Here is a 15,726-nt window from a genome sequence, read left to right on the forward strand (position 1 = left end):
GCTGCGCCAGAATGGGTTGTGAGGACATTAGAGCGAGGCTATCGTTTGCAATTCGCAACCACCCCTCCCAGATTTCACAAAGTGATTTTCTCTCTTGCAAAAGGCGAATCAGCCAGGATCCTGCAAGAAGAAATAACTACCTTGCTGTCAAAGGGAGCAATACGAGAAATACCCCAGGAGCAGAGCCAATGCGGCTTTTACTCAAGGTATTTTCTCGTGCCCAAGAAGGGAGGGGGACTACGTCCGATACTGGACCTACGGGCTCTGAATCAGCATCTGAGGTCATACAAATTCAGGATGTTGACGACCACCACTCTGCTGCATGTAGTGCGCCCAGGCGATTGGTTTACATCAATAGACCTGAAGGACGCATATTTTCACATCCCTATTTACCCGCCTCACAGAAAATTCCTGCGCTTTGCGTTTCAGGGCAGAATGTACGAGTACCAGGTCCTGCCGTTTGGTCTCTCACTGAGCCCTCGGGTATTTGTGAAATGCACAGAGGCGGCCATAGCCCCACTGAAGAGGCGGGGCATCCGCATAGCAACATACATAGACGATTGGCTGCTGCTATCAGAGTCAGAAATAATGGGAAGAGAGCACACCAGGTTGACAGTGGATCATCTGATGGCTCTGGGTTTCACCATAAACTACCAAAAGAGTGTCCTGCAGCCAGCTCAGGCCATCTCTTTCATAGGAATAGCTCTAAACTCCGCCTCGTACAGAGCGTGTCTCTCTGTGGACAGAGTAAAAAAAATGCTATCACATGCCGGCATTTTTCAGTTGGGAAGATATCTCCCATTCAGAAAATGCCTGCAGATGCTGGGATTAATGGCGTCTTCACTGGCAGTCATTCCACTAGGCAGACTGCATATGAGGGAATTTCAGCGATGGGTTGCATCACTGAGACTGAGTCGAAAGCGCCATACCCACCGCTATATCAGAGTGACAGCAGACTGCGCTGCAGCACTCCACTGTTGGAGAAATCCCACATTTCTCACTCAGGGGGTGTCACTGGGAGCTGTCACAGCCAGAAAGGTGGTGACCACGGACGCGAGTCTCACGGGTTGGGGTGCCACTCACGAGGGCAGAGCAGTGAGCGGCAGCTGGGACTCACAACAGAGGGGTGCTCATATAAATTGGCTAGAATTGCTAGCAGCTTTTCTAGCACTGAGACACTTCCTTCCCCTGTTGAGAAACCACCATGTTCTGATCAGAACAGACAACACCACTGTTGTGGCATACATCAACAGACAGGGCGGGTTACGTTCCCGTCCTTTGCACATGCTGGCTCGCAGACTGATCATGTGGAGCAGCATCAATCTGTTGTCACTGAGAGCCACTCACATTCCAGGAGCCCTGAACTTGGGAGCAGACTTAATGTCCAGGGGAAACCCGCAGTACGGGGACTGGACCCTACACCCACATGTGGTGACCCAAATCTGGACCCGCTTTGGCCAGCCACAGGTCGATCTGTTTGCCTCGAGGGAGAACGCTCAGTGTCCACTGTATTTCTCCCTGAGGGACCAGGAGGCTCCGCTAGGGGTAGACGCATTAGCTCACAACTGGCCACATGCTCTGCTTTATGCGTTCCCTCCACTGGCCTTAATTTCTCCCACTCTAACCAGAGTGAGACAGAGAGGGCTAACAATGATATTGATCGCCCCAAGGTGGATGAGGTCCCATTGGTTAGCGGAGATCATGCCCCTCTTGTGGAGCGAACCTTGGCCTCTCCCTCTCCGACGAGACCTAGTCTCCCAAGCCAGGGGGGAGATTTTTCACCCTCACCCCGAGCGCCTCGCCCTGTGGGCTTGGCCCGTGAGAGGTTGAATCTGAGTACAGCAGGACTCCCCCAGGGTGTTATAGCCACTATTCAGAGTGCTAGAGCCCCCTCCACAATCATTGTATCATTGTATGAGAACAAGTGGAGGGTATTTGAGGAATGGTGTGGAAAGTCTCACACTCTCTCCTTTCAGTGCTCTGTGACAACAATTCTCTCCTTTCTCCAAGAACTGTTAGATAAAGGAAAGGCCTTTTCCACAATTAAAGTATATCTAGCAGCCATTTCAGCCTGCCATGTGGGCTTCGTGGATGGCCCGGTGAGCCATCACCCGCTAGTCTGCCGTTTCATGAAAGGGGCACGGCGGCTCCACCCAGTGTCTAAACCTCTCGTTCCCACGTGGGATTTATCCCTGGTGCTGGGGGCAGTTTCACAGCCACCATTTGAACCACTAAACCAGGTGGAAATAAAAATCCTGTCTTTGAAGACTGCATTGCTCCTGGCTCTCGCATCTGCGAAGCGTGTCAGTGATATTCATGCGCTGTCAATACACAAAGAGTGCACCCGATTCACGCGGGATAACTCTAGAGTCACACTCAGGCCAAATCCGGCCTTTGTGCCCAAAAATCCTTATCTTCAATGCACCCCATTGGAGCTGGAAGCTTTTTGCCCTCCTCCTTTCTCCTCCCCTGAACAGGAGCGCCTACATGCTCTCTGTCCAGTTAGGGCTTTATGTACCTATATAGAGAGGACGAAGGCTTTCAGGAGGTCGGATCAGCTGCTTGTTTCCTGGGCTAAACAACATCTTGGCAAGCCCGTTAGCAAACAACGCATTTCCCACTGGATTGTCGAGGCGATCCAATTGGCTTATTCCAGCACGGGTCTGCCCCCCCCGGAGGGACTTCGTGCCCATTCTGCCAGAGGGATGGCAACCTCTTGGGCCCTTTTTAGGGGTGTCTCTATAGAAGAGATATGTGCAGCTGCGAGCTGGGCTTCACCTTTGACCTTTGCAAGGTTTTACAGGTTGGATGTCACTGCACCGTCTCTAGCCCACGCTGTGTTAAGTGTGGGTCCCCACGAGACCTCCTAAATTGGCAGTCAGTCGTTCAGATGGGCTTATCTGGCAATACGGGAGTCTGCATATCCCCATAGTGAGACACCGAAACGAATGTTTGAAAGAGAACTTGAGGTTACTCTATTCCGTAACCCCTGTTCTCTGATAACATGAGTGAGGTGTCTCACCAGATCACCCTCCTTGCACGAAGCGAGGAAGAGGTGAGCTTATCTTGAATGACGGGTGACGCTGCGTCACACCCTTTTATAGGGAGGAGGGTGGCCCCTCCCTGACGCAAGCGTCACGACTGCCAGCCAATACTGGCTGGAGTAATGATATAGAGGCTTCTGAGGACAACGCTGAGAGAGCGTTCCCCATAGTGAGACACCTCACTCATGTTATCAGAGAACAGGGGTTACGGAATAGAGTAACCTCAAGTTTTGACTTATGAAGGGTATGGAGACATCAGTGTGTAGTGTTTCTGTGCAAGTTTACCATCAACACCAACACAAATACAAGAAAACAGCCTTTGAATAGCTGCAGACCACTGTGCATGAAAGGGTTAAATCATTAAAACCTTTATTCTGAAAGAGCTCGTCCTCCATCACAGCAGGAAAGCTACAGAAGTCAGGCTACATTCAAATATGTTGATGAACTATTCATTTAGTCTGATACCATGTTTACATGTCACAGCCTGCAACCGTCGCATTTTACCTGCAGCAAACAGGGGTGAGTCTAAAGGGGGGGCATGGGGTGGATGAGACCATGTTAATTTAAAGGCTTTTTAACATTTTTCAGATTGATAGTGAAATAACATAAAAAATAAAAGCCAATCTAAATGTAAAACTCTTCTTCCAGTAGAATAACAATAATAATAATAAATTGTATTTATAAAGCGCCCTTCAAGACACCAAAGGACACTGTACAATAGATAAAAACACATAACAGAACACTGACACAATGAAGAGCAATAAAAAAATAGTAAGAGATAAAATGAACAAACAGTGGATTCACAGTGAACATGCAGATTTGAACAGATGGGTTTTGAGTTGAGATTTGAACTGGGGGAGAACCAGTGTTTCTTATATGTGGGAGCAGAGAGCTCCACAGCCTGGGAGCAGAGCAGCTATAAGCTCTGCTTCCCATGGTGGTGAGGCGGAAGGGAAGCACAGAAAGCTGGATAGAAGAAGAAGATCGAAGTGAGCGGGCAGAACAGGTAGTGCTGAACAGGTCAGAAAGGTAAGGAGGAGCGAGGTTATGAATGGCCTTGAAGGTGAGCAGAAGTTTGTATATTATCTGGAACTTCACTGGGAGCCAGTGAAGTTCCTGAAGAACAGGTGATGTGCTGGTAGGAGGGGGTTCTGGTGATAATGCGAGCAGCAGAGTTCTGAACCAGTTGAAGCTTATGGAGGGATTTATGGGGGAGACCATGCAAAAGAGAATTGCAGTAGTCAATACAGGAGGTAACGAGACTGTGGACAAGAATGGACGAAGACTGGGTGGAGAGAGAAGGACGTAATCTGTTAACGCTGCATACCCCACCTCTCAACTTTAAATCCATGTAGACATTGAGGGTTCTCGGGAGGGGCCGTGCTAACACCTGCTGCTCTCTGGCAACAGCACCATGCTCTCCCATGTTTTAAATGCACCTTAGAACAACACGCAGCAACACTACACATGAGCGAGAGGAGGGAGGTTTGGGGTCTTCACACACCCCCGTTCTCTGCTGGCCATCGGGGCCTCTTCCTGGGCAAAGGGGGCCCTCGGGCCTGCGGCTCGGTTCACTCTGGCACAGCTGGCTGCCGGCAGAGCCGGTGGGCACGCCACTGCAGCCCCCTCTGGCTTCTGCTCCGTGGCTACTGGGGTGACCCCTCGTCTGGGGCTCTCCTCAGCTCTTCCCAGGAGGGTGGCACGGATGCCCCTCCGGTGGTCCTCCTTGGGCTCTCACACTCTGGGGCCTCTGGATGTCTGGGGCCTGGATCTCCTCCATGCCTGCTTCATGCCCTGGAGAATGGGCTATGGCTCTCTACATCCTCTTGCAGACCGTTACATGGGGAAACCTTTTGAATACAAGCGCGCTGATCCACACAGGTGTGCACACGGGTGTTCACTGTTCATAGACATAAACTACACCTTTATTGGTGCTATTTCCAAGCACATTGTGCGCTGTCTGTCCTGCGTGCTGCACAACAACATTCAATATTTAGTATTTACTGCTGTTTACACTTAGCTAGATTAATGCGATGGTGTTGTGTTTAGTATGTTGCTTTGTTTTTTTTGCTTGTTTTCTATTCTTTTTCTCTCAACAGGTGATCCAGAAGATTTTTTTCTCTTCTTTCTCTTTTTAAGTGCCCTCTCTCACTGTCCCTCTCCCCTTCTGTTTTTCTTTTCCTTCCTCTTTCTTTCTCCCTTTCCTATCCCTCAGTCATGTCTGTCCCGTCTGTAACAACTGAAAATAAAATAAAATAAATAATAACAACAACAAAGGTCGATCAAATGGACCAGTACGGCAATGCCACGATGATCCATTTGGCAAAGTAAATCCATTGGGTCTCCTTGTTGGTCTTCAGACAACAATTCTGACGGCTAAAGAACCAAATGGGACAGGCAAAAAAAAAAATGCTGCATAGATGGAAACAGGCAGAACAGGTGAAATTATTGATGTGAGATTTATAGGAAAGTGAACTGTCTAGGATGACACCAAAGCTCTTAACCTGAGGAGAAGGGAAAACTGTGGCGTTATCGATAGTGAGAGAGAAATGGTTCGCCTTCAAAGGGTGAACCATCACTCCTTCAGTTGCACACTTAAAACTCAAACATGAACACACATCACACCGTCAGGAGGCACTAATGTGCTCACAAAACCTTCCACGCAGTGCGATGACCGTAACTTACCAGCCACTGTTGGCCAGAGAGATGGAGATGGAGCTTAGAAGCAGGTTGCATTTCGACTCACTGATGACGGCCTCACAGTTCGTTCCAGGGCTGATGACCACAAACTCTCGTATGCCAAACCTACCAAGACATACAGCATCACAGCAGACATTTATCCACATAGGATGGAAGAAACATTTGCTTCATTCTGTATGCTGTTAGATCCCTTGGTAACAATAAAGACCATCACTAATCAATGGGATATTATTTTACTATTTCACTCTGAAGAAAAATAAAATATTCAGAAATTGTCTGAATTACCTCTTTGTAGACGCATCTATGATTCTCTGCTTATATTTACGAAGTCTTTCTGGCAACTCAAAGCCAGAAACACTTGCACTTTCTGGACTTGCTCTCTTAAATGAAAGACACACTTAAACTATATGTTCATGTTGCACTTTATGCTATACACTGTATCTAGCTCACATATCCATTTAACCTGTGGGATTATAATATTATTTTATGCCATGTTAGACCCCTAATTAAAGATTGTGAATTATTATGTAGTTTTAGTTTGCATTATTCTCCTGAATTAGACGAAGCTGATAACTATTGCATTTGTTAAACTGATTTGCATTACATTAGACTGCTGATTTATTGTGAATGAATGATATTGTTTTATGATGCATTATACTGCTGAGTTATAAGAAATAGTGTTCGCAGAAAGTCATCGCCTTATTTGTCTGATTAGAAGAGAACAGAACATACTGGAGAGGTTTTCTGCCCCATCTCAGCAGGAGCAGATAAACAGGGAGCCAAGGTCGTAGCTTAGGCGCCGTGTGAGGGAAAGAATGTGAATGTTTAGGCTTTATGATTAGGTGGGGGCCACTAGAGGCTATAAGAGTTTGATCAATGCTCCACCATTTTGAGATCTGATGCTGTCTGCGTACGGTGTCCATCTCCCACGCGTGTGATCATTAAAATCATCGTTTGACTCAACCCGGCTGGACCAGTGTTGTTATTTTGGTTTTTCCTCTTGTATCCATCCCCAATATTTGAATCCGTAACAAACCTAACATGCACATCTTTGCACTGTGGAGGAAACCTGCGCAGGCACAGTTACAGGATGCATCTCCACACAGATTTGATCCGGGACCTTCTCGCTGTGAGGCGTGCAGATAAATGACTCCACTCCACTTTGAGTGAAGCAGTTTTTTAGCATAAAAAGTAAAGACTAAACTTACCATCTGACCAGGCAGTGGGCTCGTGGAGGGAAATCATTGTTCATACAGAGAAGATCCTGCATTGCCAACGGTATAGCATCTGCCAATAGAAGAACTGTGTCAAAAACATTGTTCATTTTAAACACCATCTGAGGTGCATATGATTATTAAAGTGGGACATCTACCAAAATAACTGTACTGGGTTGACTTTCACAGATGCTCATTTCTGTTGCGGCCACAAGGTGGCAGTAATTTACTGTCCTGTACATCACTGGTGTCTCTAGTGATGTACAGGACAGACCCAGCTGACTTACAGGCCAATCTCCAACCTTCCTTTCATATCAAACATCCTTGAAAGAGTAGTTGTCAAACAGCTAACAGATCATCTGCAGAGGCTTATTTGAAGAGTTTCAGTCAGGTTTCAGAGCTCATCACAGCACAGAAACAGCTTTAGTGAAGGTTACAAATGATCTTCTTATGGCCTCTGACAGTGGACTCATCTCTGTGCTTGTCCTGCTAGACCTCAGTGCAGCGTTCAATTTCAAAGATGGAGCCTTGCTACCCTCCTCAGTGGACGCCCACTGCCATTCACAACCAAATAAGCAAGTATCCAGGTAACATTTCTGCTTTGCCTGCTTTTATTTGTACAAAGAAAAAAGGTGTTTATTCCTTTTTTTAAGCGGATACATCCAAACCTCGTGCTTTTTCCAAGGTTTACTTCATCAGTGTTTCAACAGTGGTGTGGGAGCAGGCTGTGGTACAAGCCAGAGTCAAAGCATGAAAACCAGAGGATGGAGGCCCACAGCTGTGCCCTGGGATGATGTTAATAATAATAATAAATATTTCTGCAAACCTGCAGGATAATAAAAACTAAAGCTACATAATAAAGGGTGTGGAGTCTGGATGTCAGCTTGTCATCGTTCTGATAACAAAATTCTGAAAACGTGACGGTCCTTCCACCACAGCCTGCATGTGCACTGAGCAGGACTGTCCAACACTGTCGACATCATTCACAACAAACAGTCAATGAAAAGCTGATGTTGATAATAGTGCAGACAAAGTGACTCTACCTTCCTCGAGGTTGTCCTTCCCATCATCCTCTTCACACTCTTGTTTCAGAAAGTAGTGGCTTATGTAGAACTTGAAGTCAGCAAAATTAATTTCCTGCGACTTCTCCGCCCAGGTTCCACTGGTGTATTCCCCCTGTGTTCAGATAATGCAGCATCATACGATGAAGGTGAGATACTTCCTTTCTGCATACTTCACACGCATGTAAAGATTTGATGAGTAAAAAATACCTTCTCTGAAGAAACCTTCCGTGCAGTGTTCCCTGTCAGCTTCCAATCATTAAGCACTTCCTCCACTCTGGACACAAAACTTCAGGCAGATGAACAGATTAGCCCAGCATACATGCACAGTGTCTGGTTCATGCTAAATAACCACTGAAACTAATCTTCAGAAATGAATTTCCCTCCAAGCACACTGTGCTTTAAATATTACATCTACAGTAAGCAATGAATATGACTGAATGCAAATGTTAACTGTGATTCGTTAAAGAGGCTGCAGCCATTTGAACTGCCTCTGCACACACGAGCTGCACCAACCAATGGATCAACATATTAGGACATGACAACGCAGTAATTTGCCGAGACAGTGCTTTGGTACAAACAACCATTTAGCCCCCCCCCCTCCCCCCTCCTCGTGACCTTTGGTTAGTGGCATTGTGATTTTGGAAGGAACCACTAAAACAAGAATCAATCTGATGCTAACATTGGCCAACCAGATCAGCTGCCTCAGTGTCTCAGAGTCCCTTGTTTTTTTTTCAGTGTGCGCTCGTGTTTCTCGTCATTTAATATATTTATTTAAGGGCTGGCTGTAGCTCAGGAGGTAGAGCAGGTCAGCTGCTGATCAGAGGGTTGGTGGTTCGATCCCCGGCTCCCCCAGTTTGCATGCCAAATATCCTTGAGCAAGATACTAACCCCGACTTGCTCTCCGATGCATCCATCAGAGTATAAATGCATATGTATGATAGTTAGAAAGCGCTCACCGTATAGATAATAGTGAGTGTGGCATGTTGTATAGACCACTTTGAGTACTCCAGGAGAGCAGGCAAGCGCTGTATAAGAACCAGTCCATTAATTTTATTACTGATTTTGAGGTTGAAAATTCCGACTTTTGACAGAGTGACTCTAATCTGTACCATCTAGCTATATTTAGTTTATTGTCACCTGACAAACACAAGGAGCCACAGCCTACTGGTTTACTGCTGTTTTGTTTAAAAAACAAAAACAAACAAACAACAAAAAAACCCCAGCCTCCAACAGCACTGTAAACAACGGTAGACGGGTGCATAATAAGCAGCGAATAATGCAGAAAACAGACTTGAGATGGGAAACTTTTCTTGAAGCACACACAGAGAGAGAGCTGTACAGGAAGTGTGATTTTATTGTGGTGGAAGCAAACCAGCCAAAGTATAAGAGATTTAATGACGATGAGTATCAAACGTGAAGCCTAGTCTGGATCTTCTTTTGCTGCTGGTTCAGTCAATTTTGGTCAGAGTGACAAAACCTGCAGCTCATACGTCTGTGTACGTGCCGTCGGGTGAACGGTCCATGCTCTGTGTTTACGTCTTTGTGTGGAACCCGTGCAGCTGCTCTCATTTACTGTTTCAGCTGTTTGGTGATTGTTGAAATCGTTTTGTGAGGTTTAACCTGAGATTCTGGAGTTTCTGGCAAAATACATTTATATTTAAAATCGATTCAGGATTTAATGAATCAATATCACTTTATTCAAGCTAAAATCGATTTTAATTGGAATATCGATTATGGAAACCCACTCCTAGTTCAAACTTCTGGCTCAAGCCCTAACAAGCAGGTGAGTTCCTTATTGACAAATGTGTCTAATTACAGGTCAGTTCTTGGAAAATGCATTTTATTTAACGCACATTTTGTAATAATACATTTTAGTTGGCTATAGTTTGTTTGGTAATCAATATCCAGAAGATTATTTAAAAATGGCTCACACATATGGCACCAGTCTTCCTATTCATCTACACCGGAAGCACATCTATATCTGTGCAGTGTTATAGTTTTAGTGATGCTGGTGTGCGATATCAGAGTGGTGGTAAATGTATATGCACAGATACACAGCCTCACTCTTTAGCTTGACTATTTGAGGTTAGGTTCGCTGTAATATACAATCATGTTGTTATGTTTAGGCCTGAAGAAATAAATGCAGGTTCGTGTCTCCCGAGGGCGAGCTGTGCGGAACACGTAAAGCTGTGGACTAATCCTAGTTTTCAGAGTAATGACCAGCTGGCTTACCGCTCCCACTCGGACGCAGTGGTGAAGTCGGTGATCTCGAAAACCTCCGACTCGGGCTGCAAAGCACAAACGTAAACGTAAAATCAGCTGTCGTATTGTTACAGCGCGCTTAACAACCACACTGACATGTTACAAAACAAACTCACATCGCTATCAGCAGCCATGTTGTTGCCTTTGGCTGCCTGATCGGTTCCGGAAACTAGGATGTTTTTCTACGCATGTGCGAAAAGGTGGTCGCTTCCTCTATAGTTCTTTCACAATAAAAGAAAACAAACAAATTCTAAATTCAGTTAAATTTTATTTGTGTAGCGCCAAATCACAACAACAGTCGTTGTGCAAAACTCATTCAGGCATTTAATGACAGGTTTCAAGATGTGAAGAATATCCAAAAGGAACTGGAGATGTTTGCTACGCCGTTTAATGTGCAACCATCTGTGCCAGACACTTTCCAAGTGGAAATAATTGGGCTGCAAAACAACTACGAGCTCAAAGCTAAGTATAACAGCCTCTCTCTGCTGGACTTTCACCAACTGTACTTTCATGCTGAGGCTTTTCCCATCCTGGCGAGACATGCCCTGAAATTTGCATCTCTGTTTGGGACAACGTACCACTTTGAACAGGTCTTTTCAAAACTGACTCTTGCAAAGAGGCGCTTCCACTCAAGACTAACTGAATCAAACTTGAAAAAGCAGCTTCGAGTGGCATCATCATCATCACTGCCAGCTGACATCAGACACCTCGCCAAAAAGAAACAGTTCCAGCCATCTCATTAGGTGAGTCTGATGAGCAGAAATGCAGCAGTAACACAGCAGCAGCCCAAGCAGAGAAGCCTCCTCCAGCTTGTCCGGGGAACGCCAACCCATTCTCAGACCAGCCAAGAGATGTTAATATAAGCAATTAGCAGGGTGTGTCAAAGAGTGAACAGAACATCGCCGAGTCAGCTGACAGCTCCATAAAACGTGTTTCCTACAGCAGCAAACAGGCTTCAAGAAGTGACAGTAAGGAGAGGTGTCAAGATCTGTGGGCCAGTCGGCCTCTTGTGTAAAGGACACAGTGATGCTGAAGTCATAGAGGCTGTGGTCAGGTCAGTCAGCCCAGGTTTCAGTATTCCTGACATGCCTGAGATAAAAGGACCTCACTCCCCGTTAGTTAAAGGAAATATTGAAAGCTCATCAAAAAACTGCTGACTTAACTCTTTGTGCTTGCATTTGCTCTCAGGAAGGCATCAGTGCAGCACCGTACCAGTGACAGTGAGGAAAGGTTATGGCTCAAGAACTGCTCCAAAATCGAATTACCACCTCATTCCTGAAAAAGCAGGCAGTTTATGAAAGATTTTGAGAATATATCAGTGATTCTTGAGATAAGGGACAAAACATGTCCAAAGTTTCTGTCAACACCATCAGATTTTTTAAAAAGTACAAAAAAATCAGGAATTATTGTGGGTAACTTACACTGTGAGGACCCCTTTACCACTTCCTGTTTGATACACATGCCATGAGGTCACTGCTCTGGTGAGTTTTTTTAATTTTTATTTCATTTATTGCATACCTTTCTGATAAAAAAAAAACTCTGTGTCACACCCATAGTGCATCAACACCACAGTAGAGGCCATAAGCAACTGATGAACAACAAGATGGCGTCTGTCAGAAAAACGTGCTATGAGAGAAAGTAGGGTATTTTGTCAGCACCATCAGGATTTCTGCCTGACGGTGTTGACCCTTTTTCTAATGATTTTGGCAAATGTCACAAAAGTGTCCTATTCACTAATTATATTAAGTTATTTTTATTACTATTTCAGTCATATTACTTCCTGTGTATTTTACTGATATTTCTGCTTTACAGATGTGTTGAATATTATGGAATTTGCCTGATCTTGAATCTCATAGTTAATGTATACTTTATTAATCCTGTAGGAAAATGCTTAGTCCTCTGCATTTAACCCATTTACTCAGTGAAGCAGTGGGCAGCTACCAATCCATGACCCGGGGAGCAGTGTGTAGAGACGGTAGCTTGCTCAAGGGTATCTCAGGATAGCCGCTGTTCAGTGGATTTGAACCCCCAACGATCATGGGGCAAACACTCTATCTACTGAGCTATCTCTGCCCCGAGAGCTGGTCTTTTAAGTGATGATGTATGAACCCTGCTTTCGGGTCCAAACTACTCTGTGTTTATTAAGGCTGTTGTGTTTTAACATGTTTTTATTCTTTTTTTATCTTGTTCTATTTAATCTGAACAAGCCCCTAAAAACAGTCAGTGATCACTGTCAGCCTAACCATCGGGAACCCTCACGTTAACTTTTATCAAGTGGAAAAAAGTTTCACTGTGTTTATGTTACGCTAACATAGCTGTGTCGCTAGCAATCACGTAGCACATCATTATATACCAGCTAGTCCAACATCAGTAACCCTACAAACGCCACTGCTGTTTAGTTTTGTCTTCATTTATGTTGGAAGTGATAGCAGAGCTGGTGTTAAGGTGGAAACCGGCGAGCTAACTTCTAACTCTGTTAAATTTCATATATTCTGTTTTCATGGATGCCTGGATGTTACACCTGGTAAAACAGCCACACTGATCATTTTATTAAAGATGAAAGAATTTAGACAGTTTGTAACTCTCAGTGATGCCGCAGAGTTCCTTTGACTTTGGGATCTGCAGCGGAGTTTGGACCTGGAAACGGCTAATGACATCAGACTTAAAGACCGGATAGCATTTCTGTTGCTTAATACATATTTGTGTTGTGAATATTCATCCTTAATATGTGTAAATGCATATGCTTCAGAAAAATTATAGCAATTACAAAATGGTACATTTCAGGCTAGAATAGCAAAGGGGAAGCTGTCAGTAGAGGAACAAAAGAGAAGGAACAGGGAGGATCAAAAAATAAGTAGAGAAAAAATTAACAGCCAGCCTGAGTTTCTCATAAAGGGAAAGATGGACAAATAGAGTGAAAGAGGGAAAAATAAAGAACATCAGTGATCTGAAAGGAAGAGAAAAAAGGCAGAAGAGAAGGTTTTGGAAACTAGCACAGAGAGTCAAAAGTAGAGAAAGTCCAGCAGGGTCTAAACACACAACCACAGAGTACTTTAGGAATCAAGGAGTAGTAGGCAGCTACTTGCTGGTGAACTATTAAGATGTAGAACTTGACATGTGCAAAAACAGAATTGTTATGATGTGTCTTGTGATATTACAAAGGTTGTTAAGGTTTAATGGTCATTTTGAAAGAAATAATATCTTGCTTTCTACTCGTGTGTCACCACTTGTCAACTCCATAATATGGATTTTTTGTTTATTTTTCTGTTTTGAAGAACCATATATTTTCCTCCCTCATGATCTTCCAATAAAAATACGTAATTTTCTAAATAAATATGTAATTTTCATGCTGCTAAATATGATTGTTTCTTATGGAGATTAAATACAAGCTTCTGAAAATATGTATGACTGTAACTCTAATAATCCATCCATCCATTCATTCGCTTCCACTTATCCTTCTCAGGGTCGCGGGGAGCGCTGGAGCCTATCCCAGCTGTCATAGAGAGAGAGATGTTTCTCACCACATATCCAAACCGACATCATGACCAGCAGCTTTACAGCTGTGGCTCCAGCAAACATCAGCTGATACTAGAAAGTAATATTAAATAAATTCTAACAACAGCTGATCAAGCTTAAACGTGCTGCTGTTTTTTAGCGCGACAACCGCTGGCTTTCTCTTTCTGGCGCAAAGTGGGCGATAAACTAACGAGAGAGACGATCAGCTGATCATTGATCAGTTTCATGATTGAAGTAGCAACAGGAGAGGGAGGGTGAGAGAATGAGAGAAGAAGAGACAGCTGACAGTGTAAAGACACAGAATAACTCCAGCTTTGTGTCTTTTTCCATTGTAGCTGAAGTCCGGGACAAACTGTGCTCCTTTTCACCTCAATACGAAACGAGTAATATTTTCTCTGAATGCGGGACAATTCCATTTTTTAGGGGATGGTTGGCAACTCTACTAACTAACCTTATGAATAAAATGAAGTTCACTATCAGTAACATCATAGCACCACCCAGCTGTAGAAACTCCATCATGCTGGCTAGTACGCAGTACGAGTTATTGTAACTGACTGTAAAAAGTCAGCACAACGAAAATAAACTCCACCTAAACTTGGTTTATATCTGACCCAGATAGACTGCAGGTCATAACTTCTTACCTGAAGTTCAGTTCACCTGACACTCGGACCGGCGGCCGCCTCGGGCCTCTGCTCCTCCTGCCTCACCTTTCCCTCATCCACCTGCTGGCCTCTGTGGAAGCTCCGCCATAGCCACCACCAAACAACTGTGAAAACGTAAAGTGGGCAGCATCTGACTGCATTTCAATGGAAGACTGCAAAGCTGAGTGCAGACTTGTTTTTATTTTCTGCTATTTTCCATTGTTTCAAACTTGTCCAGGCCTTAGACCTCAGGTGTGTTCTCCCAAGTAGTACTTAATGCATAAAAATACTATTTTCATGAAAACACTGAATAAAATGTTGCTTTGTTGAAAAAGAATATGTACATTTGAAAAATAACATAAAATCAAGTTATACAAAGTGTCTTTGAATGGCAGAGATGTGTGCACATACCACAGAGCCATGGCTCACTGTCTGAGTGTCTAAATGAGTTTCACAGGCCTGAACGCTCGCTTGAAGTCGTTAATAATTCTTAACTTGTTGGATCTGCTGCTCACCACAAAGAAGCACAAGCATGAAATTTGGACTTTTAACCGTGTTTTTATACGTTTTACAGCTTTTCCTAGTGATAAAAACCTCCTTTATTGCCATTCATGCTACACAAAGACATCAAGCAAATAACAATTAAATGACAGAAAAGTTTGTTTTTCACTTTTTACTACAGAAATCTCTGTTTTATATGACTACTGACAGGGGATTTTTAAAAATCACCCCGCAGTTCTTCAGCTGAGACACCTGAGTTAGAAAACACAAACACTGCAGTTGTGTTTACTCGTGAGGACGGTCACAGAGCGCTCGCACAGGAGACATTCATGGACTCGCGCTCTGTCACCGTCTGCTTTCTTTCTTTATACAACAGGAATTAATACATTCGTTCAGTGACATGAGCATGTGCATGTGTGCGTGTGTGTGTGTGTGTGTGTGCGATGTCAGAACTGCTTGTTCAACTTCTTACTATCGCTGTGGAAAGATTCAGATACGAATATCAGAACACGTTTCATAAAGAACAATCAGTTCTGAGCAATGAAGAGATCATCATGCAGCATTCTATCACGAATAAACTTATATCATTAAAAGCTTATACTGACTAAACAAATACAATTTTCTATTGACATTCCCTCCTGTTGTCAGTATAACCTTTATACGGTTAATTTATGCGGTTAATCAATTTTCTATTGACAACTACAGTTTAAAAAACGAAAGGAAAAACTGTGCAGTTTGGGCAATGAGCTGTCAGGGCTTTTTTCTGTAATCTTACACGTTTATT

General features: G+C 44.0%; 1 protein-coding gene and 1 long non-coding RNA gene across 10 annotated transcripts in view; one reads left to right on the forward strand and one right to left on the reverse strand.

Moving 5' to 3' along the window:
- The window catches only part of LOC113027744 (rab3 GTPase-activating protein catalytic subunit-like), a 54,785-nt gene that overhangs the window by 11,477 nt on the left and 27,582 nt on the right, over positions 1–15,726 (reverse strand). For 8 of the 9 annotated variants that reach the window (XM_080305724.1, XM_080305723.1, XM_080305722.1 and 5 more), the window contains 5 exons: positions 10,255–10,310; positions 8,230–8,308; positions 8,002–8,134; positions 6,953–7,031; positions 5,730–5,849 (listed from right to left, as the gene is read on the reverse strand). In XM_080305724.1, coding sequence (XP_080161850.1) covers positions 5,730–5,849; positions 6,953–7,031; positions 8,002–8,134; positions 8,230–8,308; positions 10,255–10,310 — 467 coding nt within the window. Of the gene's footprint in view, positions 1–5,729; positions 5,850–6,952; positions 7,032–8,001; positions 8,135–8,229; positions 8,309–10,254; positions 10,311–10,400; positions 10,506–15,726 lie in introns of all 9 variants that reach the window. The other variant, XM_026177502.2, reaches the window with a different exon arrangement.
- On the forward strand, positions 10,524–13,921 carry LOC145430513 (uncharacterized). The gene is made up of 2 exons (XR_013911094.1): positions 10,524–11,765; positions 13,748–13,921. It is a non-coding gene; the product is annotated as an uncharacterized LOC145430513 (long non-coding RNA).

The sequence above is a fragment of the Astatotilapia calliptera genome, chromosome 8, assembly GCF_964374335.1.
Source record: "Astatotilapia calliptera chromosome 8, fAstCal68.1, whole genome shotgun sequence".
Lineage (NCBI taxonomy): Eukaryota > Metazoa > Chordata > Actinopteri > Cichliformes > Cichlidae > Astatotilapia > Astatotilapia calliptera.